Below are 27,403 nucleotides of genomic sequence, written 5' to 3'. Positions count from 1 at the left end.
GCTAATAATATAAACTATCTTTGTGCTATTGTTGATGAATGTCTTAGTTTTAAAAATAATATATCTTCTATTAGTATTAAGATTGCAAGAAATATTGGAATGATGAGAAAGTTAAAGAATATATTACCGAATTACGTAACGAGATTAATTCGTATCTCTTTAGTCCACCAGTATTTGGTACATTGTGAAAGAATACATGAATTTTGTGTGCCCCAGGGTTTTCTTTTAGACTCCAATTTATTGCTAGTATATATCAATGATTGAAGCTATTCTCTAATGTGTCTGATAAATAATGTTCAGGTTTTTTTTATACTAATTCTAAGGTTATCGTTCCCAGTTTTGCTGATGATACCCATTTTACTGTGGCAGCAAAGACTTCAGCACATTTAATAGAAATAATGACCTAGCGTATGCTCTGCACAGATAAGTGGATTAGAGTTAATAAGCTTCTGTTGAATCATCATAAATCAGGTTTTCTTATGTATGGTAGGTCTTGTAATAATTACTCTTGGATTACTGATATACAAATAGATAATTATGCAGTCAAGCGTGCTAATAATATCAACTATCTTTGTGTTATTGTCACTGAATGTCTTAGTTTTAAAAATCATATATCTTCTATTAGTAGTAAGATTGAAAGAAATATTGGAATGATGAGAAAGTTAAAGAATATATTACCGAATTACATAATGAGATTAATTCATTTTTCTTTTGTCCACCAGTATTTGGTACATTGTGAAAGAATACATGAATTTGGTGTGCCCCAGGGTTTTGTTTTAGGCTTCATTTTATTCCTAGTATATATAAATGATTGAAGCTATTCTGTAATAAGTTTGATAAATAATGTTCGGGTTTTATTATACGAGTACTAATTCTAAGGTTATCGTTCCCAGTTTTGATGATAATACCCATTTTACTGTGGCAGCAAACACTCCAGCTCATTTAATAGAAATAATGAACAAGCGTATGCTATGCATAGATAAGTCGATTAGAGTTAATAAGCTTTTGTTAAATCATGTTAAATCAAGTTTTCTTATGTATGGTAAAAAATCTAATAATTACTCTTGGATCAAATATACAAATAAATGATTATACAATCCAGCGTGCTAATATATCAACTATCTTGGTGTTAGTGTTAATGAATGCCTTAGTTTAAAAATCATTTATTTTTTATTAGTAGTAAGATTACTAGAAATGTTGGAAGGATGAGAAAGTTAAAGAATATATCCCCGAATTATGTAATAAGATTAATTCGTTTCTCTTTAGTGCATTAATTCGTTTCTCTTTATTTGGTACATTGTGTGAGTATATGGTCTGGTACGTTTTCACTTCACTTGAAACAATTACGTTTGATGTAGAATATAGCTTTGTGAGTATTTACTGGAGATAGTAAAGGGAAATCAGTTAGATACCAATAAAATTGTCCCTCTGTCAGGTTCAGGGAATTTGTTTCCTAAATTTGATTACTTCTGATGATGAAATATACAATTATCCTACACTATATACCATTAATATGAGGATACATCAAGTCGTTAGAACCAAATCTTTATTTTCAATACGTCATATTGGGCCAAATGTTTGGAATAATTTGCCCGAATTTTTGAAAAAGCCGACAAATGTGTGTTGTTTCCTTAGAGATCTTAAAACAGTTTGTCTCCAATGTATGGTTGTTAAAGAATAATTAAATTGGTTTTCATTCGCACTCAAGTTCCCACCAAAAAAAAAAAAAAAATTAAATGTTTGTTTTTTTGTTGGATGTTGGCAGGTGGAATGAGTTGTTGTTTGGAAGGGTTGTTGCGACTCGGAGCAGGGCTTTTGCGGATTTTATTTCTCTTTCTTTTTTTTCTTTTCTTATATTTTTAAAATTCTATTCCTATATTAAAGGGGTTACTCCAAGCGAGCGAAAGCTTAAGGAGGGTTAATTGTTCTGTTGTATTTTTTTTTAGTGTTTTCTTTGTGTGTTTCTTTTGTTAGTTTTGGTTAATCAACCCCGTTATTAAACTGAAATTGAAAAACTACATAGATTATTAATTTTGTTTCTGATATGTTTGTCTTCTAGTTATGTCAGATGATAAGTCTTCCTTTCATTCCAATCTTGGCTCTTGTGGCTCAGACTTTAATCATTCTGCTTGGGGCAATAGGCTCACAGCGTGAAGCTGCAGCTATTGAACATCAGGTAAATCATATTTTTACTTCCCAAGGAAAAGAAAGAAACAGGAATGGAAAAGAAGCACGAACAATTTTCATATTGAAAAGTAGCGATTGAACTGAAATTAACTTCAAGATAAAAACAAGCTACTCTTTTCTGGAGTAAAAAAGGAGTAAGAACATTCTGACTCCTATCTTTAGAAACAATTGACGCCTGCTAGCGCCTGAACCAAAAACAAAAAGTCCTCTAATATTTCTTGGAGGTAGTCTCCTCAAATCTAGCTATATGCCCACGAAATTTCCTGCAGATTATAGAACTTTGATGCAATTAAATAAAAAAAAAAATTTTTTTAAACTGAAAGTAAGGAGTGACATTAAAACTTAAATCGAACAGAGATTTTATTCCAGACATAGTTTGACTTTGTCTCACAACTTTATTTTTTAAAACAATAAAAAGCTTTAGCGTAAAGAGCGAGACGTTGAGGAGGGGACAGCCCCTTTCAAATACGGAATAATTTCTGTTCGTTTTAAGTTTTAATGTCGCTCCTTACTTTCAGCTAAAAAAATTGTTTTTTAATTTAATTTCTGAACGCTTTAGAATTAATGCAGGTTTTGATTTACATATTAATTTTACTTTTTGTTGGTTAAATGGCTTTCTCGAAAGTTGTTTAATTTTATTAACGAACGTTTTTATTAATAATAAATATCCGTAATTTACTAATTAACTTACTTAACGAATTTCTATACTCGCATGTTTTTATTACGTATATTAGGGGGTTTCACCCCCTAGTCAATACCTCGCTCTTTACGTTAAAGTTTAAATTTTGTTCCAATTCTTTAAAAATAACCCCTTAATCTCAAAGGCCGTTAATTAGAATAAATAGCTCTGATGAAACGACTAAAAAAACTTTAGCGTAAAGAGCGAGGCATTGACTAGGGGTGAACCCAATCATATACGCAATGATTTCTGTTCGTTTTTGGTTTTGATGTTGCTCCTTATTTTCAGCTGAAAAACTTGTTTTTTTTCATATTTAATTTCTGATCGTTTGTTTAAATAATGCTGGGAAATTTGGTGCCCCCTTCATAGCAATATCCCTTCCCCTATGAAAACTTCCTCCTTGGAAAGATTCTTCCACGTAACCCCCGAGCCACCCCCCCCACAAACTACCAGAAAAAAACCTGAAAACGTCTGTATACTTCCCAATAACCAATACTATATGTAAACATTGGGCAAAGTTCATAACTTGCAGCCCTTCTCCCGGGGACTCTGGGGGATTAAATCATCCTCAAAGACATAGTTACTATATTTTCGACCATGCTGAACAAAATAGCTATCTCAAAGTTTTGATCGGGTGACTCCGGGAAAAGAATGAGCGTGAGAGGGCTTAGTCACCCTCCATTTTTTTGGTCACTTAGAAAGACCACTAGAACTTTTAATTACCGTTCAAATGATCCCTCATGCGATATTCTAGGACCATTGGGTCGATACGATCACCCCTGGAGAAAAGAAAGAAAGAAAAAACAAATAAACACGCATCCGTGATCTTTCTTCTGGCAAAAAACACAAAATTCCACATTTTCCAGATAGGAGCTTGAAACCTCTACATTAGGGTTCTCTGATGCGCTGAATATGATGGTGTGATTTTCATTAAGTTCTATGACTCTCAGGGAGTTTTTAACCCTTTTTTCGAAAATAAGGCAAATTTTCTCTGGCGCGATACTTTAAATGGATAAGACTAAATTTCATGAAGCTTATATATTTGAAATTAGCATAAAAATCTGATTCTTTTGATGTATCTATTGGTATCAAAATTCCGTTTTTTAGAGTTTCGGTTACTATTGAGCCGGGTCGCTCCTTACTTACAGTTTGTTACCACAAACTGTTTGAAAGATAGGTATGACTTTGAGACAGAGTTTGCCTCTGAACGTCATCATTCTTCTGTGTCCCTTTGTACCATGTGCCGCCCTATACATTTTCATTTAACTTTAATCACTAAGATAGAAAATGTATTCTAAGCAAGTTAGTACCGTTCAATTTTTAATTTGTCTATTTAATGGTGTCGTTTTAGTAAACTAAAAAATTACAACGATTAAAATTAAGGATTAGGTTCATTTACTTTAAAAGAAAGTACTGTTTCGCTAGTTTTTACAAACATAAGAAAATACTGAGAGAAATGGATAGAAGAAACGAGCACCCTTTTCCACTAGACGAAACTTTGACCATGAAATATATCCTATTTATAAGGGGATGAAACATCGAGGAAATCTTTTCTGATCTATATTACTTGATTATGCTAAAATATATTGAAATAGAGCTATCAAATATGATAAAATTTCTAACAAAGATTTTTTCAAAGAGCAAATAATAGTGTGACATTATTATTTTTTCTTAAGACATTAAAGAACCTGGTGACTCATTTACTGAAGGAACAGTTGGTCGGAATAAGTGTTTCTTTTTTAATTATTACATTTAAATAGCCCACTTTTATTTTGCGAAAGTTTATCTTTATTTTGGGTGTCAATCTGCTTCTCTTCTTGGGCCTTTAAATATCTTGATGTTCGCAAAATACATGATTATTCAGGTTTTAGATTTACGATGGCTGATCCTAAGGAACGCTGTTGGTTTCGTTAATGACATTGCTTCGAATCTTCTACTGATGGCAGAAGTCAGTTTACTGTATAAATAAATTCACCACCTGGTAATTGTTTTGAATGCATCTTTGTTCTAGTCAGTAATCCCTTAGTATCAAATTCCTGTTTACCTACCTATTTCTCTTCTACATTAAAAAAATATAACCCGGGTTGCCGTTGTGATAAGAAGAGACGAAAATAACAAAAAAAAATATATCTTTACCTTTATGGTACTATATGAATCATTTTTCAGTTTTCACTTTCATTCTCACTTGATTTGGGATAATTGGCTCCAACCCCCCCCCCCCGTCCCAAGGATTTTGACAAAATTATGCCACTGGAGGAGAGGCCAGTGCTAAGAAAGACATTCTGTGCATCCAGGCGATGGAAATATAATATCTGCAAAATCTCGGGAATCGCTTGGGGGACGAACTCGACTATATGACTAATCTTTGTAAAAAAAAAAAATGTATAAAAAATGGGTGTTAGGTTGAATCGATTTTTTTTTTTACTGGGTTATTGTGTAGAATTGCTTGAACTGACAACAATGTCAGATATCACTGCAGAATGTTGCATTATGGACTTGCATTTGAAATATTGGATCTATTGATCCAATATTGTTTAGTATAGTCCAATATAGAACTCTCCCTATTACTTCCTGGAAGGTATTTTAGATTGTATCATTTGTAGGTTGACCTGACGGTAGAAGTTGGGAGGCTATTAAGCGCCTTGCAACAGGAAAGACTCGAAATTGCAATGCATATCTTCCAAGGGAAAGACAGGTAAGACAAACAGAAAAAAAGAAAAGTAGAAGAAATGACTGTTTTATGAGAAAGGTTTGAAACCTTTCTTAAAAGAAAGGTCTCAAAATAGAAGAAAAAAACAATGAAAAGAAGAATATTAATGATTTAAAAGATAATTTACTAAATATTTGCTCAGTGACTGAATTAGGCTGTCCTTTTTGGAGACTCATTATCATTCCCAAATATTCCTATAAAACAAAGCAGGTAAATCTTTCTCGTTCGATTCAAGTGCAAAATATTAAGTATTCTTAAGAAAAAAGGTCAATATAGATCTGTGGTAGTCAATAAGCTATGGTAAAATTATCTGCATGATTAAAGAATATGAATAATATTATTTTGGCGTGAATTTTGTTTCCTTTAAAACTTTTGAAATTTATATTACATGTTATTTCAGCTAATTTTCTTGAGATATTTAAAGAATGTAAAATAAGGTGTTTTCATAAATTTCTTGAAATGTGCAAATGTGATTCTTCTGTTTGAAGGAGGGGACAAGAATTTTTTTTACCGGTTTAAAGTTGATTCTATTTTTAAAAGTTATTTCAATTGAAAAGCTTTTTTAATAGTAGGATTGCGGAATTTCTGGAAGATAGGGATATTTCATAGTTCACCTCAGTTTGGTTTTAGAAAGAGGCGTTCGACAGAGCAGGCCGTTTTATTGCTTTTTTTTCAAATAACAGTTAAATAGCAACCAATCTTTTTATATGGCAGCATACCAAAAAAATCTCTCGATATTTTCGGTGGCCGTCATCGTCATCATTGAAATTAACTGCTGATGATGGTTACTGTATATATTAAATAAAGAAAAAAACAAGTTTTTTTTTAACTGAAAGTAAGGAACGACGTTAAAACTTAAAACGAACAGAAATTATTCCGTATATGTATTGGGCTGTCCCCTCCTCATCACCTCGCTCTTTACGCTAAAGTTTTTTTTATTGTTTAAAAAAATAGAGTTGTGAAAAAGTCAAACTTTAGCGTAAAGAGTAAGGCGTTGAGGAGGGGGACAGCCCCCTTCATATACGGAATAATTTCTGTTCGTTTTAAGTTTTAACGTCGTTCCTTACTTTTAGTTAAAAAAACTTGTTTTTTTATTTGATTTTTGAACGTTTTTGAATTAATGCAGGTTTTGATTTTGTCTGACCTTACATTAATAATTATAAAAAAATTTTCATATCGATTCGTCCTTCATTTGGTTAAATGGCTTTCTCAAAAGTGGTTATAATTTTATTTTCGAACGTTTTTATTAGTATTAAATTTACGTAACTTACGAATTAACTTACGTAACGAACTTCTATATTCATAGATTTTTAACACCTATATTAAGGGGTTCGCCCCCTAGTCAATACCTTGCTCTTTAAGCGAAAGTTCGAATTTTTTTCTAATTCTTTAAAAATGACCCCTTAATCACAATCAGTTGATCAGTTGAAATCAGTTGAAAAACTTGTTTTTTTTAATTTAATTTCTGATCTTTTTCTTTAATAATGCTGGGAAATCCGGCGCCCCCTTCATAGCAATGTACCTTCCCCCATTAAAACTTCCTTCATGGAAAGATCCTCCCATATAACAGCCGACCCTCCCCCCACCTACCAGAAAAAATCCCCCCTGAAAACGTCTGTATACTTCCCAATAACCAATACTATATGTTTAACATTGAGTAAAGTTCATAAATTTCAGCCCTCCCCCCGAGGATTCGGGGTATTAAGTCATCCTAAAAGACATTGTTATCATATTTTCGACCATGCTGAACAAAATGGCTATCTCAAAATTTTGATCAGGTGACTTTGGGGAAAAAATTAGCGTGGGAGGGGGCCTAGTTACCCTCTATTTTTTGGTCACTTAAAAAGTGCACTAGAACTTTTAATTTCCGTTCCAATGAGCCCTCCCACGATATTCTAGGACCACTGGGTCGTTACGATTACCCCTGGGAAAAAAAAAATTAACACGCATCCGTGATCTTTCTTCTGGCAAAAAATACAAAATTCCACATTTTTGTAGATAGGTGCTTGAAGCCTCTACAGTAGGGTTCTCTGATACGCTGAATATGATGGTGTGATTTTTATTAAGGTTCTATAGCTTTTAAGGGTCTTTCGCTCTTTTTTCTAAAATCAGCCAAATTTTCTCAGGCGCGTAATTTTTGATGGGTAAGAGACTAAATTTTATGAAACTTATATATTTGAAATCAGTATTAAAATCTGATTCTTTTGATTTATCTATTGGTATCAAAATTACGTTTTTTAAAGTTTTGGTTACCATTGAGCTGGGTCGCTCCTTACTTACAGTTCGTTACCACGAACTGTTTGATAACCAAAATATCCACAGATTCTTTTTTAATTGTTGGTTAACTGTCAAATAAAAGGACTTGTTCATTTTGAACTATTATATTTACATCATGGAAAGGAAGTGTGGTCTTCGAAAATACTTTTTTTTGTTAATAATCTTCCCTGAACCCCCCCCCCCTACCGCACCTGCTCACTGGCCAGAAAGTTTGTTATCTGTAGCTTGCTAAAGCCAGAAAGTTTGCTATCTGTAGTCGATTCATCAAAGATAGTTAACATTTCCGGACGGCGAGAATCAAAACGTGTTTTGAATTATATAGATATATATACGTGTTTTATATAGATAAGGTCATCAATACCTACCATACCTTTGAAAGTCAAAAGTATGAACTGAATAATCATTGGATGAAATAGAAGTTTTTATCCCATCGCCTGAATAATTAGAAGAAACAAAGGTTCAGTGAAATGTCTTTCATAATGACAAAAGACAAGCCAAGGCAAAAGAAGAAGGTTTTGTCCCACCACCTGAACAATTGAAGGAACCAAAGGTTCTGCGGTATGTCTTTTATAATCACAAAAGACAAGCCGATACAAAAGTTAAAGGTTCAATAAAAAAAAGATGTAATTTTACAAAGGCACCAATTTTAATTTTAGGTCCAATTGAACGCCATGACATCAAGAAAAGGCTCAAATTGTCTGGGTTTAGAAGACAAGCGAGAGTGAGCATCTATATATAGAAGCCTGCCGCATGCCGAGTGCCAAAGATTTGTGTATGCGTGGGTGTGTGGGTGTGGGTGTGTGTGTGCTTTTTATATATTCGATTTAATAATACCATCCTAAAGTGCCAATCGACGTCCAAAAATGTCACTTTGGGTAAAATTTCTGGTTTAGATAGGCTTGGAAGCATGCAAAGGGCAATAACATAATCTCCAAGGTCGAAAACCCCAAAACTTGAGCTTATAGTCCCTAATCTAGTATGTTTCCCCTACCGGCGTCGTTAATAAGTTCCACAAATTATCTGGTGGCTAACAGAACTAGTTGGCTATAATTAAAAGCCCTTGATAAAATATACACACGCTTTGCTGATCTGTATTTGAAAAAAAAACATAAAAAGAGGCGCACCAAGTGGTGATGGAACTTCTTGTCCTGGATTTCTTAATATCATGTCTTATAGTGAAAAATTTCTTGCACGTGGTAGATGAGTGATTGGGAACAGCGACAACTACAGAACAAATTCTATTGAACAGGATGTAATGGTCTAGTGGTTAGAACGTTACTGTGGTAACCTCGGTTTGAATCCTCATTATGGTAATATTACTGAAATAGGTATCCTCTTTCTAGAACCTCTCTAACGAATAAAAAGAAAAAGAAAAAAAGAGGAGGCGCTTCAGTGCTCAACATACAAAAAGGTCATTTTGCTTGTTGTTCAAGGTGTGGGACTGTATTAACCTTACAAAGGCTTTTTGACATGGTGATTCTAATGGTTTAATTTTCATTTCTTATGATCAGCTCTCTTAAAATGTTAAAGCCTAAGAAGTAAAATAATAAAAATACTTTTTCATAAAAGGTCATTAATTCTTTTGGCATGTATTTATTCCTTATCCTTTTTTAAATAAAGCAGAGAAATCCAGCTCCCCCTGAATGGAAAATTCCCTTCCCCCACGAAAAATTCTTCCATGGAAAGATCCTCCCTTGTACCCTCCCCTCCTCCACCAGGACCCCCCTAAAAATATGTGCATACTTCCACATTGCCGAAAACATATTTAAACAATGGGCAAAGTTCATAGCTTTGAGCCCATACCACAGGGGCTGTGGGGGATCAAGTCATCCTCAGAGACATAGTAAAATGATCTTTCGGCTATGATGAAGAAAATAGCTCTCGCAAAATTTTGATCAAAAGACTCTGGGAAAGAATGAATATAAACTTAATGAATTTTATATATTTTGAATAAACATAAAAATTCGATAATAAACTTAAAACGAACAGAAAGCTTTACGTATATGAGGGGGATTGCCCCATCCTCAATACCTCGCTCTTCACGCTAAATTTTTTCTTAGAATTAAAAAAAAAAAAAATTAAACGGCCCTTGTGTTTCAGGAGTCAATCTTAAATAATTAGAAAAAAGTCAAACTCTAGCTTAAAAAGCAAGGTATTGAGGAGGGGGCAGCCCCCTCATATACGTAATAATTTCTCTTCGCTTTTTGTTTTAATGTTGCCCCTTACTTTCAGTTGAATAAAAATTTTTTTTTATTTAATCCAAAAACACCCACCTTTCTTACTGCCTCTGAAAAATAGATTTCTGAAGAACCCAAGGTTTGAAAGCATGAAATAGTTTTGAACCATGAAATAATATTCATGATTTCATTTCCGAATATAAGCTGAGCCTGATGAAAAAAATCTGCCAAAAAATATAAGACTGAAATAGCTGGTGTTAACGTTTATGCCTCCACTAGAGGGAATGCTCTCTATCAGCCTGGAGGAAAGAAAGGAAATTATTACAAAATCCCCGGAGAAATTGTGTTGTTTGTTTCTTATTCCAATAATACAGTTATGTAAACTTAAAACAACGCCTATCCAGTGATATTGGACGAGGGGAGTAGTGATAGGGAGAATCTCCCCTAGATTTTTGTCCCCATCTAGATTTTGAACGTACCTTTTTTGTATTTTCATTGAAATAAAGTGCAAAAACAAAATTGCCTCCCTAGATTTTGAAAAATATGTTTTGCCTCCTCTCCCTAAATTTTCGTGAATTAACAACAATGGGATTGCCCTTTTATTTACTTCATACAATGATTTTACCAAGGACTGCAAAACATCGACATGTGTTTAAATGTTTAAACCTTCAATGTTTAAACCTTAGTTCAACCACTTACAAGTTTATTCAGTTTGATCAGCTTCGTGTTTTAGACGTCATATTGCCATGTTTGTACCACCCTAGCTCAGCGTTGCCAAAACTAACATTTCACATAATATCGTCCAAAGGAGAGAATAAATCCCCCAAGCCATGACCCCATTGTGTTACAGCAATGGTGACAGATGGATTACAATTTTGGATTATTAGAACGAGCTACTTAGAACGAGGGACACGAGACCCTCTTGACAGTTGACTTGATGATTCAACTTTAGGTACCCTCCCACAGGGTCTGATTGGTCTTGGGCCCCAAAAAGCAAAAGTGGGACAAGGTTGTTGTCTCTCATCAAGTTTGGTCGTGATTGAACCATAGGCTCCATAGGAACCATAGATATTTTTATGACAAGTATTTAAGGACTCTAGGATCCCATGATAACACCAAATCAGATCTGATCCCCCCCCCCCAAAAAAAAACATACAAATTCACTCTCACTTTCTGTCGAATTTCATTGAAATCTGATAACTGTTTCGGTAGATAGCTTCTTTCCGCATGTCTCTTAGAGATTAGACTGTCAATGGACCCTGTATATCACAATTTTTACACTAGACTCTACTTTCCACTAAATTTGGCTTAGACCCGACAACTCCTTCTGAAAGATATCCTAACTATAAGAAAATAGGGTTGCCCTTTTCCTTCCCTACAGAGGTTGGATCGACTCTTGACTTGAAAAAGATAGACCCAGTTCAAACCAAATTCAGTTGAGATCTGCTAACCCTACTGTCATTATTATGTCTTGATACAAAGAATTTATCGATCCTCTCCCTTTCCCTTTCCCACAAAGGCTGTCTTGCACCCAGGTTTCCGAAAGGCAGGTCTGGGACACCAGCTTTTATTTCGCACATACTGTAAATGAGACCTGAAACCCTTCTCTGGTAGATGTCTTGTTGACATGAATTAAGGGACCTTCTCTCAGTACTCCAACGGAAGGTAGAACGTATCGGAACACCTAAAATGCCCAACTAGGAAACTTCCTCTAATGTTCCACGTTTTGTTTGGGATCTAATAACCGATTTTACCAAATGGTCTGGGGACGAGAAATTAGTGACCCTCCCTCCTCTCGCCATAGAGGTCTGAGCCCCAAGAAAATACAACTAGGACATTTATGGTGTTTTCTAATAAGTTTGGTTGGGAGCGTTTCTTCTCGTTTACGCAATCCCTGTTCGGGAAAGAGACTCGAAATTTCGATATCGTATTGTTACCTACATACATGTACTTTTAGCTAAAAACAAGATCCATCAGCTCTTACTGATGTTTAGAAGTTGGTTGGCTGTTTTTCCACGTGAATTGATCTTTGGTCTTAGGGGTAACAATATGCGATCTCAACGAGAACTTTCTTCCTCCATGTGGGAAAAGACGTCTAATGACTCCCGAATGGTTGTAATCATGACCAGGAAGGTCTTACATTTAATGTCAGAGCACTTCTCTGATGAGGGAAGTTATACGTAGGCCAATCGTCAATTACGACAGTGCCGTCATTGGAGTTGGTACCATTAGAGATTGGGTCGTTTACTTATTGGAACTCGCCAATAATTTGAAGACCCAAGATTCTCCACAGGCATCTGTCGTTGATGGCATTCAGCGCTTCAGAATCAGTGGCTTTCTTGCTCCAAGTTGCTTTCAGACAGTAGTATAAACCTGGCCATTTCTTTCTAAACTCTGATTTTGGTACAGAGATGATTTCTTCTCCTCATTATAAGTTTAGATCAGTTTGGCAAGTGTTTTGGTATTCAATTGTCTCTTCACGTTCCGGATTCTATTTGTCACTAGAGCATCAAACGTCGCGACAAGGTCAATAAAGGCGCCAGCGTAATTTGTCGGTAGTCTGGCACCGTAATTTATCGGTACCGTTACCGAACTATTTGCCACTGATCACGAAAACTACAATAGCTGTAGTGCTGCTCCACAAAAAAATCACAATTCTAAGTGGGTTTTCGTTAATATCTGGGATGACAGTGCGATGCGCAGATAAAAAAAATACTTGGTAGAAATCGAATTCTAATTTGTCTGCTTGATGTTAAAAGTTTTATGGTGATACATAGGCTTATGAGGCACTTCATACATCCAAAATCTTCATTCTTAATGTCTGCTTATTCAACAATTTATTAAATAATTTTTGCAGTAGCATATCTCTAAAGTAGGGACGTCAAATGAGGATAGGTTTTAAGACAGACTTCAAAATTTGTAATGACGAAATTATAAACTTAAGTGTCTGAGAGTCAAAAGGTAGTTGGTGTGTGCGTTTTTTTTCTATTATAAAACAACTTAGAATTTTTTTTCTATTACAAAAAACTTCTGCCCTATGTTCCACATCATAGTAAAGCCAGTGCCATATTTTTCGAACAAATCTTCTGCTATATTCGTTTTTCACTTATTCTTTGTAAGATTTGCATCATAGTAATATATAAATGTTCTTGTAAACCGGAGTTTTTGGATCATACGGCAGGGTTCTCAAACCTTTTCTAGGTCAGCAACCTTTTAAATCTCATAATAAGATCTTGACTTCCCATTTGACAAGCATAGAAGATTTTTTAGTGTTACTTAATTCCATGGGCGTAGGGAGGAGGGGGGCAGCTGCCCCCCCTAGACCTTTAAATTTAAATTAGATAAGGCTGAAAAAGCAGATGGTTGGAAAAGCTGTTGATAAAAGGCCCTCCATCACACTATCGACTGCCCCCCCTAGACAATATGCTGCCTACGCCCATGCTTTATTCTATATTAACAAAACTATAAAGTGGGGTTTTATAAATCCCTGTCAAAATAAGCCCAGAAATCGTTTTGGCACTCCCAGGGAGTTCTCGATTTTCGAAAATCGAGAAATAAGAAACGTTCGAAGAATTGCGTACAATGAATATTATTTAAAGTTCGAATAATTTGAGAAGTAAGTTCCACTTGTTATGGTATCCTTAGAGACTTGTTTAAAAATCAATTTTTTGAAGATTAGAATAAAAGGTATAAGTAATATTTTTTATAGCAGCTTGTTTCTCAAAGCTCAAGCATTCAAAACTCAATACTCATAGGAGAAGATGACTGAAGCCTCAAAAAGTGTGTATTAGTGAAAAACTTCAATTTTTCTCGATAGATCTTTCAGATTAGTATAGCGTGTGGTAGGAGGTATTTTTCTTATTTCTCCTTCAGTTGAAACAAAATTATGCTTGAACAAAGTATACAAACTGGATCTTTAGGGCACTAACAGCCCTCCTCTTTCTTCAGAAATATTCAAAGTCGGAAAAAATAAAGAACTTCCTTAAAAAAAGTAAAGAGTACGTTAAATTAAAGAAAACAGAAATCATTCTGTATATGGGAATAGCTGCCCACCCTTAAGATCTAATTTTTTACGTTAAAGTTTTGGCTATTATTTATTGAGTGTAAACCTTGTACTTTTAGGCCTATATGTATGAAGTTCAGCCTAAAGAGCATATACCAAACTTTAGCGTGAACTTCGATTAAACTACTTTCGTAACTTTCGTACTTTAGCAAAATTAGAAATTCAGTTTAATTTTCATTCTTTTAGAATAAACACTAGTTTCCCCAAAACTTTGCGCTGGTTCCTTTACTATAAATAAAAGTTCAAATAGGGATAAAATCCTTTTAATAGACAGTGTTTTTTATAACAGTGATAGAAATTCACAAAAATACCAGATATTTCGGTCACATATACAGTGACCGTCATCAGTGGTAAAACTGATGTAAAACTAACAGTGGTCACTGTATATGTGACCGAAATATCTGGTATTTTTGTGAATTTCTATCACTGTTATAAAAAACACTGTCTATTAAAAGGATTTTATCCCTATTTGAACTTTTATTTATCGTCATGGAAAGGCAGTGTGGTTTCCTTTACTGTGCAGAATTGTCCACAAACAACGATTATAGCAACAAAAAGAAAATCTTTTAATAATACAGGCAAACTAGAGTTTGACCCCAAACAAATTGCAACAGAAATTGTATTTACACTATGTTGTAGAGAAAAAAATCTGAAGAACATATCCAAAGTTGCACATAGTAGGTCGACGCAAAATTATTTTTTTTGGCTTTTCGTGTCAATTTTTTCAGTTTTTTCTAAAAAAAATGGACTGTCGGTAAATTTTCGTTTTTCTGTATTTGAAGTATCATCCCGATGTAAAATGAAGAGCTGAGCCTGAAAATGAATTCAAATTTGATGTAAAATGTACCAGAAAAAAGTTTCGTTATCGTCAATATGTGATTTTACCCTTCTCATCGTTGTGACCTCTTTTTCACCATATTATCAGAAGGCAACTATTGTGACATAAAATGAGGAGCTGAGCCCAAAAAAAATTAACTTGATGTAGTCTACTAGAAAACCCGTTTCAAGTTCATCAATATGCACTATTTTATTTTCATTTGACATGTTTCTTTTAGCACTTATTGTCCACCAATTCGTCGATTGTTGGTAAAAACAAATTACAACAGAAATGATTTTTACACCGTGTTGTAGAGGAAAAAAAGCTGAACAACATATCCAGATTTGCATATTCTAGGTCGAAGCAAAACTAGTTTTTTTTTTGCGCAACGTGTCACTTTCCTAACAAAAAAAAAATTATATTCCGGTGATTGTTCGTTATTCTTGAATTGAATTATTTTCCGATGTAAAAAGACGAGATGAGTGCGAAAATGGAGTCAAATTTGGTGTACGGTATATAAAAAACGTTCATAATTATCAGTATGAGGTTTTTACGCTTCTCGTCATCGTGATCCCCATTTTTTTTACCAGACCATCTTTCGCTGGCTAAATTGTTGGTTTTGAGATCTAATAATTAGTTTACCTGAACCTGATCGTCACTGGTTCGACCACCTGATGAGTCGGCCTTAAAAAGTGATTGCACAATGTTTATTAAAACATTAAAAATACTGGAAAATGGAAATCATCTATGAAACTAGTTCTCAACTGCCGACATTTAAAATCCCTCTTAGACTAAACTATTATCAACACACTGACTATGTCTTCACAACTGACAAAATTATCGAATCAACTTCATGAATATTTAAAAGGCATCTGTCATTAGCTTCTTCAGAGCAAGGCCCTTTTCCCACGCTGTGAATCCGCAAAGTAGAGTCACATCCTAAGATGGCGTGAGCAAAAAGTATCCGATGGCATGTCTCCTGGCCCAGCTTCTCTGTCAATTTGTGAATATCACACATTCGGGGAGCTTTGTTCGACTTTGGCTTAGGTGCAAAGAATAGTTTCTTGCTTGATAGATCACCGTGATAACACAATAAAACCAAAAGATCAGTACCATCTCCAATGACGGCAGAGTCGTAAGACCGAGAAGAATCAACAGCAGGTTGCACAATTGGGAAATCTGCATCACTTGGTGTCTGGACTACGACGGAGCCCTTTGATCGGAGATAAACAGTCAACGCGCAGATAAACCTGGCCTTACTTTTCTTGCAGGACAAGAACTCATACTTTTTTTTTATCTTCAGCTGCATATCTGATGTGAAAAAGATCTCATGGCCGATTATACCACATCTCTTCGACTCGGCCGCATCCTTTATGGTAGCTCCGCCATCGTAGCCGTTGAACACAATAGTGGCAGATGGATACATTTTGGTCACGTAAGTTGCATAATGGTCAAGAATTTCGGAATATCGTTCTTTTTTGGCCCATGGAATTCTGTGCAGAAGAGCTCCATCGTCGATGATATATCGAATGCCTTTGGGAAGGGGAGTAGAGTGCTCCTCAAGATTGCAAGCCTGTGGTATAGCCTTGGAAAACTCTGGCTTGTTCGGAGACCGTTCGTGCTGAAATTACTCAGATTCCGTGAGATTGATCCTATTTGCTATCGTAATGAACCTCTGAAAAAGGAGAGTGGGGTCCAGTCTTTTGCCATCTCTACCTGGATTCTGCTTTGTGGTAATTTAAACTGCTTGTTGTTTTTGTCGAAACACAAAATTAGCAACCAGCTTTCCAGACATGGAGTCAATGATTTTTCGGCCTAAATCTCTAGCAGAATCATCGTCGTCAGATTCATAGACTGTCACACCGTTGGTGATGTTTCTTAGTTGAAGATCATTATTAAATGGTGATCCTTTTTCAAGGAAATCGATAACGATCTGGGTGTCTTTACAGTCTCTTAACTACCTCGGCTCGGACCTTTCGTTATGTTGTTCACTAGTTCCTTAGAAAACTTGTGACATATCATCTATCAGAAGATTTAGTACAGAGCAGACTAGTCGAGACAGAACCCATAAAGACCTTTGAACCTCTGTCATACCACTTCCATCGGTAAGCCCACAAGCAGTTTTGAGACAAAGCCTGAGCTCCTGCTCAATGACAAGATCCGTGGAGAGCCCAGGCCAGAATCTATCAGAACGTCTGATCCTATGCATCCCATCCTGGAAGGCTTGATAAACGGTGGGATGGGCTTCTTGGAGCTTGACCATTCGCTGGACGTAAAACTGATGTACTTGTTGTGCCCAGATGCCGCCAGATAAGGTAGCATGTCAGGGTGGATTTTAAGTGGAGATCCCATGACCCAGATCGTTCAAACATTAAAAAAACGAAGAACAATAGGGAAATCTTTTTGCAAGAGAGTGGAGATAATTTGAATGAATATTTAGGCAATATGTCCAAAGGCCGTCTTCAGCATGACAAAAATATATAAAAGAAAAAAGACTCACAATAATATGCGACCAATAAAACCAAAAATTAAAAAAAAATTTCAAAGCAGTCCTAACATCGTTACTTCAGCGAAGTTCAAACCAGGACTGATAAACAGTAAGGTAAAACAAGGCGATTCAATGAGATGAAAGAAAAATAATTTAAAAACACGTTCTTATGGCTAATCCAACCTTTTTGTCAGCTAACCTCGAAGGTCGTTCCAGATCGTTCGGCTCCTAAGAAATTTCGCAGTACGGATACCATATCAGAGCATTGGAACCACAGTTTCGAGGTTCTGTACTGGATCAGTTCCAGTATCTTTCCATCGATGAATCCCACTATTTTTTATAAAACAGTTCTTTGATATAAATGTGCAAGAATTATACTACGTACGGTTGGATACATTAGTTTATCATTTCAGACTGCAAATCTTTGATTGGAATTATGACACAAACAAAAATGATCTCTTGCCTTTACATCAAGTCAACGGGAAAGGGGAATATTCACAGTGAAACGTTTTTAGCTTGGTGGCAGAGACATCAAATGACCTTTTTGTATATATAGATGGCAAGATATCAAACACGGACATTAACGTGACTAAATAAATGATTACTCTGGTTAATTTTTAATTGGGACTTTTTAGCTAACACGTTTATCCGGGAAATCATTTGGACAAAGTGTGGGACGAAACATCGGTATTATTTATTGCATATGAAGGTCATGAAAGTAGTGTAGTTGCCTTTTGTGCGTTAACTGGTCTTCTAAACGAGCCAACCATAATTCATCAGCCCACTTATTATTTTTTTTTTTTACCAACAATGGATGAATTGGTGGGCAATAAGAGCTAAAAGACAAATGTCAAATGACAATAAAAAAAATGCATATTGATGAATATGAAACGTTTTTTGGTAGTTACATTACGTCAGGTTAACTTGATTTTTGGGCTCCGCTCATCGTTTTATGTCAGAATAGTTGTCTTCTGACAGCATGGTGAAAAAGAGGTCACGACGATTAGAACGGTAAGATCACATATTGATGATTATGAAACGTTTTTCTGGTACATTGTAGATCAAATTTGCCTTCATTTTCCTGCTCAGCGCTTCATTTTACATCAGGAAGGTACTTCATATACAGAAAAACGAACATTTACCGATAGTTCGTTTTTTTTAGAAAAAACCGGAAAAATTGACATGAAAGGCAAAAAAAAATAGTTTGGGCTTGACCTAGAAGGTGCAACTTTGGATATGTTGTTAAGCTTTTTTCTCTACAATGACGTTAAAAAATCATTTCTGTTGTATTTTTTTGGGGTCGACCCATATTTTTGGCTAGTTTGCCTGTACTAAAATGTTTTTTTTATGGCTCTTGCTCCAAAAAACTTTATTTTGGTCCTAGGCCTTTCATCCGTTTGTTGTATTAAATAAATCTGTTGTTAGTTTGTTGTTAAATAACTTTGTTACTAAATCATTATTTGTTAGTGTTTATTATTATTTATTAGTGTTTTTCTTAATTTTCAATTCTGATTTTATTCGCCCTTGTAGTCCATCAGTTTATTTTTAACTGTTTGTTAAAAATATGATTGCTGTTTATTTTTAATTTTCTTCAATTTACTAAGTCTCAACAAATCTTTAGACAGACTAATCCTAGATTGGAGCTTAGTAGCTACTTCGGGAAAACAGACGACGCCATTCGCAACACTACAGCTGCATTCACCTTGAAGTCTGATTCGTGGAATTCTATTTTGGTTTCTAAAGTCAACTTTATGGATCATCTTTCCCTTCTAAGGTAACAAAAAATGTTCTTTGAACTCACTTGGTCATTCATGTTATTGAAATTCTTAAATTTTTGTGACAAATATCACATGCAATATCTTCTCTATTAGGAACCGATATCGAATGTCATTTGTAAGAAATAGAGAGTTAAACCTTAATGCTGATCCAATTCAGAAAAGTACCTTGAAATTTAGGCTCCCTTAGACAAACGACTAAAAGTCTAATCTATCACTTTCTATCATTATCGTACAAGACGAAGAAACAGTTGGATATCACATCCTTAATGAAAAGTAGGATATAGTTCTGTTCTGAACTGATAAAATTTAATCTAAACAATGCTAAAGAATTTGTTGGGCCGCTATTCTAAAAAGAAATAGAGCAGTTCGAGGGGTTGTTGCGTTTGGGGAGGAATCTTGAAGAATTACGAACCATTTTGTTCCTGGGGTAGTCGCATCAAACCAATGGTCATGGAGTATCTAGAAAAAGTTCAATTGAAAGTGAAAAGAAAATCCCTAGTGCTTTTTAAAAACTACAGAATGGATCACGCTAATGTAAAATGTCGTCTTCTTCTATTTTGTGCCATAATAAGTAAATTTGGGCACAAATACCAAAATGCTCTTGGCTCATAACATCTAACTTTTAATTTCAGTAGAATATCAGAAATTCCTGTCGTCCGACCGGGATGTATGTAAACTTCGTTTTTGACCGGTCTGACGATAAATCTGGCGTAGGGAAACCTGGGAGAAATTTTGAGTGCAAGAAAAAATTGATAAAGGTTCGTAATTTACTTAAATCTAAGCTTTCTTGAACTCGTGTTCTTGGACAAGGGCGTTAGTTCGGGATCCACATTTGTGGATCTTCTACTGAGATCCACAAGAGGTGGTACTCAGTAGAAGAAGAAAGCAGGCTTTTACAAAAAGTTTGTTTCGGTTACCCAAATTTGAAAAAGCTGGCGAGTCCATGAACCGTATTAAGAAAACCATAGAAAAATCTTGAGATGTTGAGGGAGAAAAGTATTAATTATTTCCTCAGTGTGTGTATTAAAATACTCTTCTAACTTGGTGTAGGGGAAATGAGGTAACTTACATCTTTGTTGCCTGAAGGAAGTAGAAACAAACATGATTATCGGCTGTAACGCAACGAGGTGCCTGGCTAGGCTTATCTATTGGTGGGATCAAACTCCATTCAGTAGGATGGCTAATGATTGAACACCGCGGCTCAGACATATACGCAGGACTTACTTGGGGTTTAGGGTGTCACAACTAAAAAATTATAAGGTGAGCTGCTCTGAAAATAAAACGTCTTAAATGAAAAATAGTAAAAAAAACCGATATTTTGAGAATAAGCTAACCAAGTCACTTACCCCCTCCCCCTTTCGTTGAAATAGCCTGCTTAATCCTCCACTCCAAATTAAACCAAGGAGCTACGTGGTTTCCCCTGTAGGCACAGCAGTGATAAATCTGGCACGATATTGAAGTTTGGAAGCTTTTATGAATGTAAAAAAAAGAATATTTTGTGGCTTCTAGTGTACCTAAAACCTAAACCTTTTGTCAAGAAACTGATAGAAATGTACATTCCTTATTTCTTTTCGGTTCCCTTCAATTATAATATAAATTCAATGGCATATTTTGACAAAGGAAAAATTTCAATTCAGCAGTGTTAGTCTAAATCCAAAGTCGAAATTTAAGATCTTCAGATTGATGGCTCATAATGGTACTGAAAAATATAGATCTTTTCTTTCATAGTCAAGGTAATTCTAAGCATAAAAATTATTATTAATTTTTTTCCATATTAAGCTCATGAAAACAATAGGCTTCGTGTTTTACAACTGTTTTATTCTGACTAATTTTCTTATCCAAAATCCATCAAATATTTTATTGACACTGTTGATCTTGATCATGTAAATCAACATTCTCAGATAAAGGAGATGAAATAAAAGACTTGAATTGCATTAACCTAAAAATTATGTTCATTTAAAATTTTTCTGTTAAACAACTGACATCTGGACACTATTTATCAACAATCCAGTATTTTTCAAATGTTGTACCAACTACAGTCAGTCTGATGAGTATTCAAATCACATCACCGAATCAAAAGAGATTCGTCTTGGTCTTTATTCTGAAAGAAATGTCAAAGATATTTTCCAGCTGACCAATCAGAGCATGATAATTTTTAGTCTTCTTCATGAACTCCGTTCTATTGGTCTTCATAATTAAAATATATGCTTAGATTACATAAAGAGAAACTTAGTAAAAGTTTTTCAAGAAAACTAATTTTTTTTTTAGTTGGAACTAGCTTTTTGTTGGATTTCCCTTCTACTTTTTGTTTACCCATAATGTTGTATTTTAATAGATGTTAATGATTAATTTGGATTAGGAAACATTGTCCAATATCTGCAGTGATTGTAAAATGCAGAGTGTACATACCAGACTGTAAACAAATTTCCAAATGCGAGGATCCACGCAGGTGGCTTGCTTTGGCAATGCTCGGCTAAACCATAAAAGGTTTGTTCTTAAGCTAATTAACATTGATTTGAAGAAATAATTAGCCTTCAAGTTTTTTTATTGTAAGCTTTTTTTCTATTTCAGTATGAGGCGCCTTTCTGTGCTAGAGTTGAAGTAAGTAGCAATGTTTAGAATTGCTTTTGCTTTATTAATTTGGCTTCTTTCTATGACATTAAATCATGCACAGCAAGTTCGTTTTATTGATATAGTTTGTGTTCGTTATGTACTTCCTTCCTAATCTGTAAATAATAGAAAAAAAATTGAATTACTCTGAGTAATTGCACATGTGAGAGTAATCACTCATCTCGATGTGCTATCTCAGAAAAAAAAAACAGAACAAAAAGTCTATTTTATATTTGTTTGTGCTGTCTATGATTATTTTTAACATTTCCGTTTTTTTAGCATACCTTTAGTTTATTAGGCATTTCTGCGTTAAGAATTGTTTTCTCTATGTTATGCAAAAGCATACATCTGTAACTAGCGACAAAAGGGTAAGATATTTTCGTAATTTTATCATTAGTTTCAGAAATGTCCATCCATTATTATGATTTTATCTATACTTGTTCTTCGAGAATAATTTCAATTTACTTTAAATATATGATTATATCGTAAATTAACGTGGTAGGCCATGCATAAATTGCTTCTTTTTCTCACCCTAAAGCTGTTTAACTAGTATAAAAGAAATGTTGATAAATGATCTTAGTTGTGTGAAATTACGATGCTTTCGTTGCAGATACTCGCTCTGACTTCTTTTTCTTTTCGAACTACGTTAGTTTGTTACTACTAAGCTACCATCTCCTTTTATAGATGTTCATAAGACGATCTATAATTGGGTTATGCAAAGCAGAATACTGGATCTGTAAGTTACGTGGGATTGTTTTGAAGGCCATTATGTAAAAATATACATTAGGAATCAACCTCATCGATTGATCTAGGCAAATAAATCATCACAAACATTAAAAAAGTACCGTCAAAAACTCTGAATATCTACAAAAATGACCTTGTGTAGTTAAAAACAAAGAAGTTAAACTAAGAAACTGCTGTTATTGCAAAGTAAATACAGTATGTTGAATCTGAGAGTAAAATATATCTTATGATTGAACCTAATTCACCCTAGTATGACACAAAAATTAACTCAAACCTCTAATTAATCTAAAATAGGGCTCATTAAGTCAAATTAATACTGAAAAAAAAAATATTGACTTTAAACTGTAAGAAAAAACGGCAAAATGTAAACAAAGTAAACCAAATTTAGCTAGAATAGACCTTTTGAAATGTAAAAAGTATTCCATGCCTTCTCTGACTTTCTAAAACGTTATCTATGAGTAGTCTCAAGCAAGGAAATTTAAAATAGAAGAAATAGTTGAGTCAAATAACTACAATAACCTACGAAGAAAGACAGAAAATATCTTATGATTATATCCAACTCTCTACAATATGACATGTACATCGCTTCAGACAACAAAAACTGTTATCAATAGTAGTCTTAAAAAGGGAAACCTGATAAAGCTAAAGAAATATTAAATTTTAATCAACAGAAGAAATATTAAATTCCGTGAAGGAGCACAATATATCTGATGAGTGTGATCAGTTGACTCTAATATGACGCATAAAAAGACGTCTGTTAAATCCTGTAAATTTCATACGAAACCAAAATATATTATATGAATGTACTTAATACCTTATGATAGCTACGACTTTCTAAGTTTGATCATGAGTAGTCTCAAACAAGGGTCTGCTACCTAGATGATGTCGATCAAATTTTGTAATTGAAGTAAATTACATATAAGAGCAGAATATATATTATAGCTGAACCATATTGACTCAAATTTAACACATAAATCTCTTTAAACATCAGAATTTGTCTACAAAAGTTCTTGCTTTTTAAAGTGTTGAATATGAATAGTCAAAATGTACATGTAACGAAAGAAAGTGTATTTCACTCTGACATTACATGCAAATCTCCTTAAATATCAAAAAGTTTTCTAAAACACCTCTGATCCAGTGAAATCTACGACTCAATGATGGAAGTGTAATAAAAAAAAGTGTTAATCTAGTAGGCCTATAGTAATACAGTAGATTACACATGAGAGGAGAATATATCTTATGAATCTATCTAATTCATTGTAATAATGAATTGTAAATTGTCTCTAATATTAAAAAATAGCTGTTAAATATTTAAATTAACAACAAATCGTTTAATGATAGACCGATAATAGCGCCTAAAGGGAATAGAAATTTTAAAAAGTAATAACGGAAGAAATATTTAAGAATATACTATTCTTCTAGTCTGCATGTAAGATGCACATTTTTTCCAAATTTTAAATTTAAATGCTGAGTTCATAGTTAAAAGATGATACAGAATTTGTAGGTATATAAAAAAAAGAAAACTAAAAATGCAAAAACGATATTTTGAAACATCATTTTTTTTGGGAGAAGGGATGATTTGGAAAAAAAACAAAAAAGTATTCAAAAGAAGGTGTAAATGAGATATGCATCCAGGACTATTTTTGGAGATCTCTAAAAGACTCTTTGAAGGTCCTAATTCACAATTCTCTATGAATTTAATTTAATATTCCCCCTTTGCAATCTCCTGAAGGTTTCAATCGACCCTGGGATATTCATTATCTCCCTATTTGTCCCCATTGTTATTTGTCCCAATTAATTATGTCCCCACCGTGCACATAGCAAACCTGTCTATGATCAATGGAGCCTTCCCAGAAAAATTTAAACCTGTAATTGTTATTCCGATTCATAAAAATGGCGATCCGTCTGAGATTAAATATAAAAAACAAGTTTTTTTTAACTGAAAGTAAGGAGCGACATTAAAAATTAAAACGAACAGAAATTATTCCGTATGTGAAACGGGCTGTCCCGTCCTCAACGCCTCGGTCTTTACGCTAAACTTTTTTATTGTTTTAAAAAATAAAGTTGCGAGACAGAGTCAAACTTTAGCGTAAAAATCGAGGCGTTGAGGAGGGGACAGCCCCTTTTATATACGGAATAATTTCTGTTCGTTTTAAGTTTTAATGTCGCTCCTTACTTTCAATTAAAAAAAACTTGTTTTTTCATTTAATTTCTGAACATTTTTGAATTAATGAAGTTGTGATTTTGGCTCACCATACATGAGTAATTAAAACGAAATTTGCATATTAATTTTACTTTTTTGGCTAAATGGCTATCTCGAAATTTTGTTCTGACGTAACTTACGAATTAACTTACGTAACGAACTTCTATATTCGTGTGTTTTATTACGTATATAAGGGAGTCTGCCCCCTAGTCGATACCTTGCTTTTTACGCTAAGTCCAAATTTTGTTCCAATCACAAATCCCAGAAACACAAAGGTCGGTTAATTAGAAAAGATAGCTCTTTTGAAAGTACTAAAAAAAACTTTAGCGAAAAGGGCGAGGTATTGACTAGGGGGCGAACCAAGAGTGGATCCAGGATTTTTGTTCGGGGAAGGAGTTTACCCGATTTTTTCCCGTGGACTTTGTCTAACATCCTGCGTAAGCTGATCAGAACCGTTTTTTTTTTTTACTAATTTTCGACTCTGTCAAAATTTCGGGGGGGGGGGGGTCAAACCGGGTAACCCTGGATACGGCCTTGGGGCAAACCCCCTCATATACGTAATAATTTCTGTTTGTTTTAAGTTTTAATTTTATTCCTTACTTTCAGTTGAAAAAACTAGTTTTTTTTTAATTTAATTTCTGATCGGTTTTTAAAAAATTCTGGGAAATCCGGCGCCCCCTTCATAGAAATGTCCCTTCCCCCAAGGAAACATCCTCCATGGGAGGATCCTCCCCCACAACTGCCTCTGACATCCCCCCCATCAGAAAAAATCCCTCCTGAAAGGTCTTTATACTTCCCATTAACCAGTACTATAGGTAAACAATGGGCAAAGTTCATAAGTTCCAGCCCTTTCCCCGGGAAGTGCGGAGGATTAAGTCATCCTCAAAGACATATTTTTTTAATTTTCGACTATGCTGAACAAAATGGCTATCTCAAAATTTTGATTGGGTGACTTTGGGAAAAAAATGAGCGTGGGAGGGGGCTAAGCTGCCCTCCAATTTTTTTTGTCACTTAAAAAGGGCACTAGAACTTTTAATTTCCGTTCAAATGAGCCCTCTTACGATATTCTAGGACAACTGGATCGATACGATAACCCCTGGGAAAAAAAAACAACTAACAAACAAATCAACACGCGTCCGTGATCTTTCTTCTGGAAAGAAATAGAAAATTCCACATTTTTGCAGATATGAGTTTGAAACTTCCGCAGTAGGGTTTTCTGATACGCTGAATCCGATGGTGTGCTTTTCATTAAAGTTCTATGACTGTTTGGGGGTGTTTCCCCCTTTTTCGAAAATAAGGCAAACTTTCTCAGGCGCGTAACTTTTGATGGGTAAAACTAAACTCAATACAACTTATATATTTGAAATCAACATAAAAATATGATTCTATTGATGTATCTATTGGTATCAAAATTCCGGTTTTTAGAGTTTCGGTTACTATTGAGCCGGGTCGCTCCTTACTTACAGTTCGTTACCACGAACTGTTTGATAAGTAATTATCGTCCAATCTCACTTCTCCTAGTTATATTTGAAGTACTCGATAGAAATGTCTTCCGATGTCTTTCTCCCTTTTTATTTAGGATTAATCCTTCAGATTCGTTGATTTATCCTCATCAATATGGCTTCCCTTCCAAATTTTCAACTGTTCATGCACTAATCGACGCCACACAGCTTATACGTTCTCAACTTGACGTTAAAAATAATGTATTGGGCTTGTTTCTGGATTTTTGTAAGGCCTTCGACATGGTTGATCACAGTGTTCTATTAAGTAAACTCAACAGCTGCGGGATTAGCGGAGTTCCCTTCTCATGGTTTTAGCTCTTATCTCTCTTGTAGAGTATAGAGTGTGAGTCTTGGCGGGGTGACTTTGCATCTCCTACCTGTCCGGAGGGGCGTCCCGCTGAGCTCTTCTCTTTGTCCAATATTTTTTCTCCTTTATAATAATGATTTGATCACAGACCTGGGTCCATCAGTGAACCCAGTACTTTTTGCTGACGATAGCCACTTTTTCATCACCGGCCCTAGTTTACCATCCATCGTCACCTCTACTCAAATCCTTCTGAATAGAGTACAGGAGTAGTCTCTCGTTATCTGTATGTCCATTAACAGCAAGGAAAGTCAGGTTGTATTATTTCGAACCCCTTACAAAAAAATGAAGCTCAGAAAGCACTTGGCCTCAAATATTTCACCAGTTTCCTCCTGCAGGCCAATTTGCCTTGTTTCTTGGTGTACACATTGACTCCTCCCTATCATTTGCAACACACGTTTCCTACATCAGAGCCATAATCTTGCGACAGGTAAGTACGATTAATCGTGTGAATTATTTTCTTCCTCTCCGCATCCTTGTCACCCTTTATTACTCTTTTGTGTACCCATAGATCTCATACTGCGGATCTGTTTGGGGCTACATTTTACCCTTTTATTACCATCCTTCTATTGCCGTCAAAGACAGTTTTTCGGCTGCCCCGGCTATATCCCACCCAGGAATTGCGCTCCAATTTTGGTATTATCCCTTTTGAACAAATCATAAAAAAAAATCTATCCCTTGCATATTCCACTTACCATGAAAATATTCCTTCCCAATTATTATCTTCTGAAGACCTCTGTCTCCGTTCATCCAACCGTTCCTTCATTGTCCCCAAGTGTGTCTCTATTTGCGCCCAGCGATCAC

At 34.9% G+C, this 27,403-nt stretch overlaps 1 protein-coding gene across 1 annotated transcript in view; it reads left to right on the top strand.

Moving 5' to 3' along the window:
* LOC148951266 (uncharacterized) overlaps positions 1 to 27,403 on the top strand; it is a 108,069-nt gene that overhangs the window by 11,267 nt on the left and 69,399 nt on the right. Inside the window, exons 2-5 of the mRNA XM_089091049.1 lie at positions 2,060 to 2,176; positions 5,470 to 5,561; positions 19,020 to 19,172; positions 21,748 to 21,777. Of these exons, the coding sequence (XP_088947175.1) occupies positions 2,060 to 2,176; positions 5,470 to 5,561; positions 19,020 to 19,172; positions 21,748 to 21,777 (392 nt within the window). The remainder of the gene's footprint in view (positions 1 to 2,059; positions 2,177 to 5,469; positions 5,562 to 19,019; positions 19,173 to 21,747; positions 21,778 to 27,403) is intronic.

Source organism: Artemia sp. Qi Xiang Cuo, chromosome 6 (genome assembly GCF_049724085.1).
Source record: "Artemia sp. Qi Xiang Cuo chromosome 6, ASM4972408v1, whole genome shotgun sequence".
Lineage (NCBI taxonomy): Eukaryota > Metazoa > Arthropoda > Branchiopoda > Anostraca > Artemiidae > Artemia > Artemia sp. Qi Xiang Cuo.
This window is presented reverse-complemented; position numbering and strand designations above follow the sequence as displayed.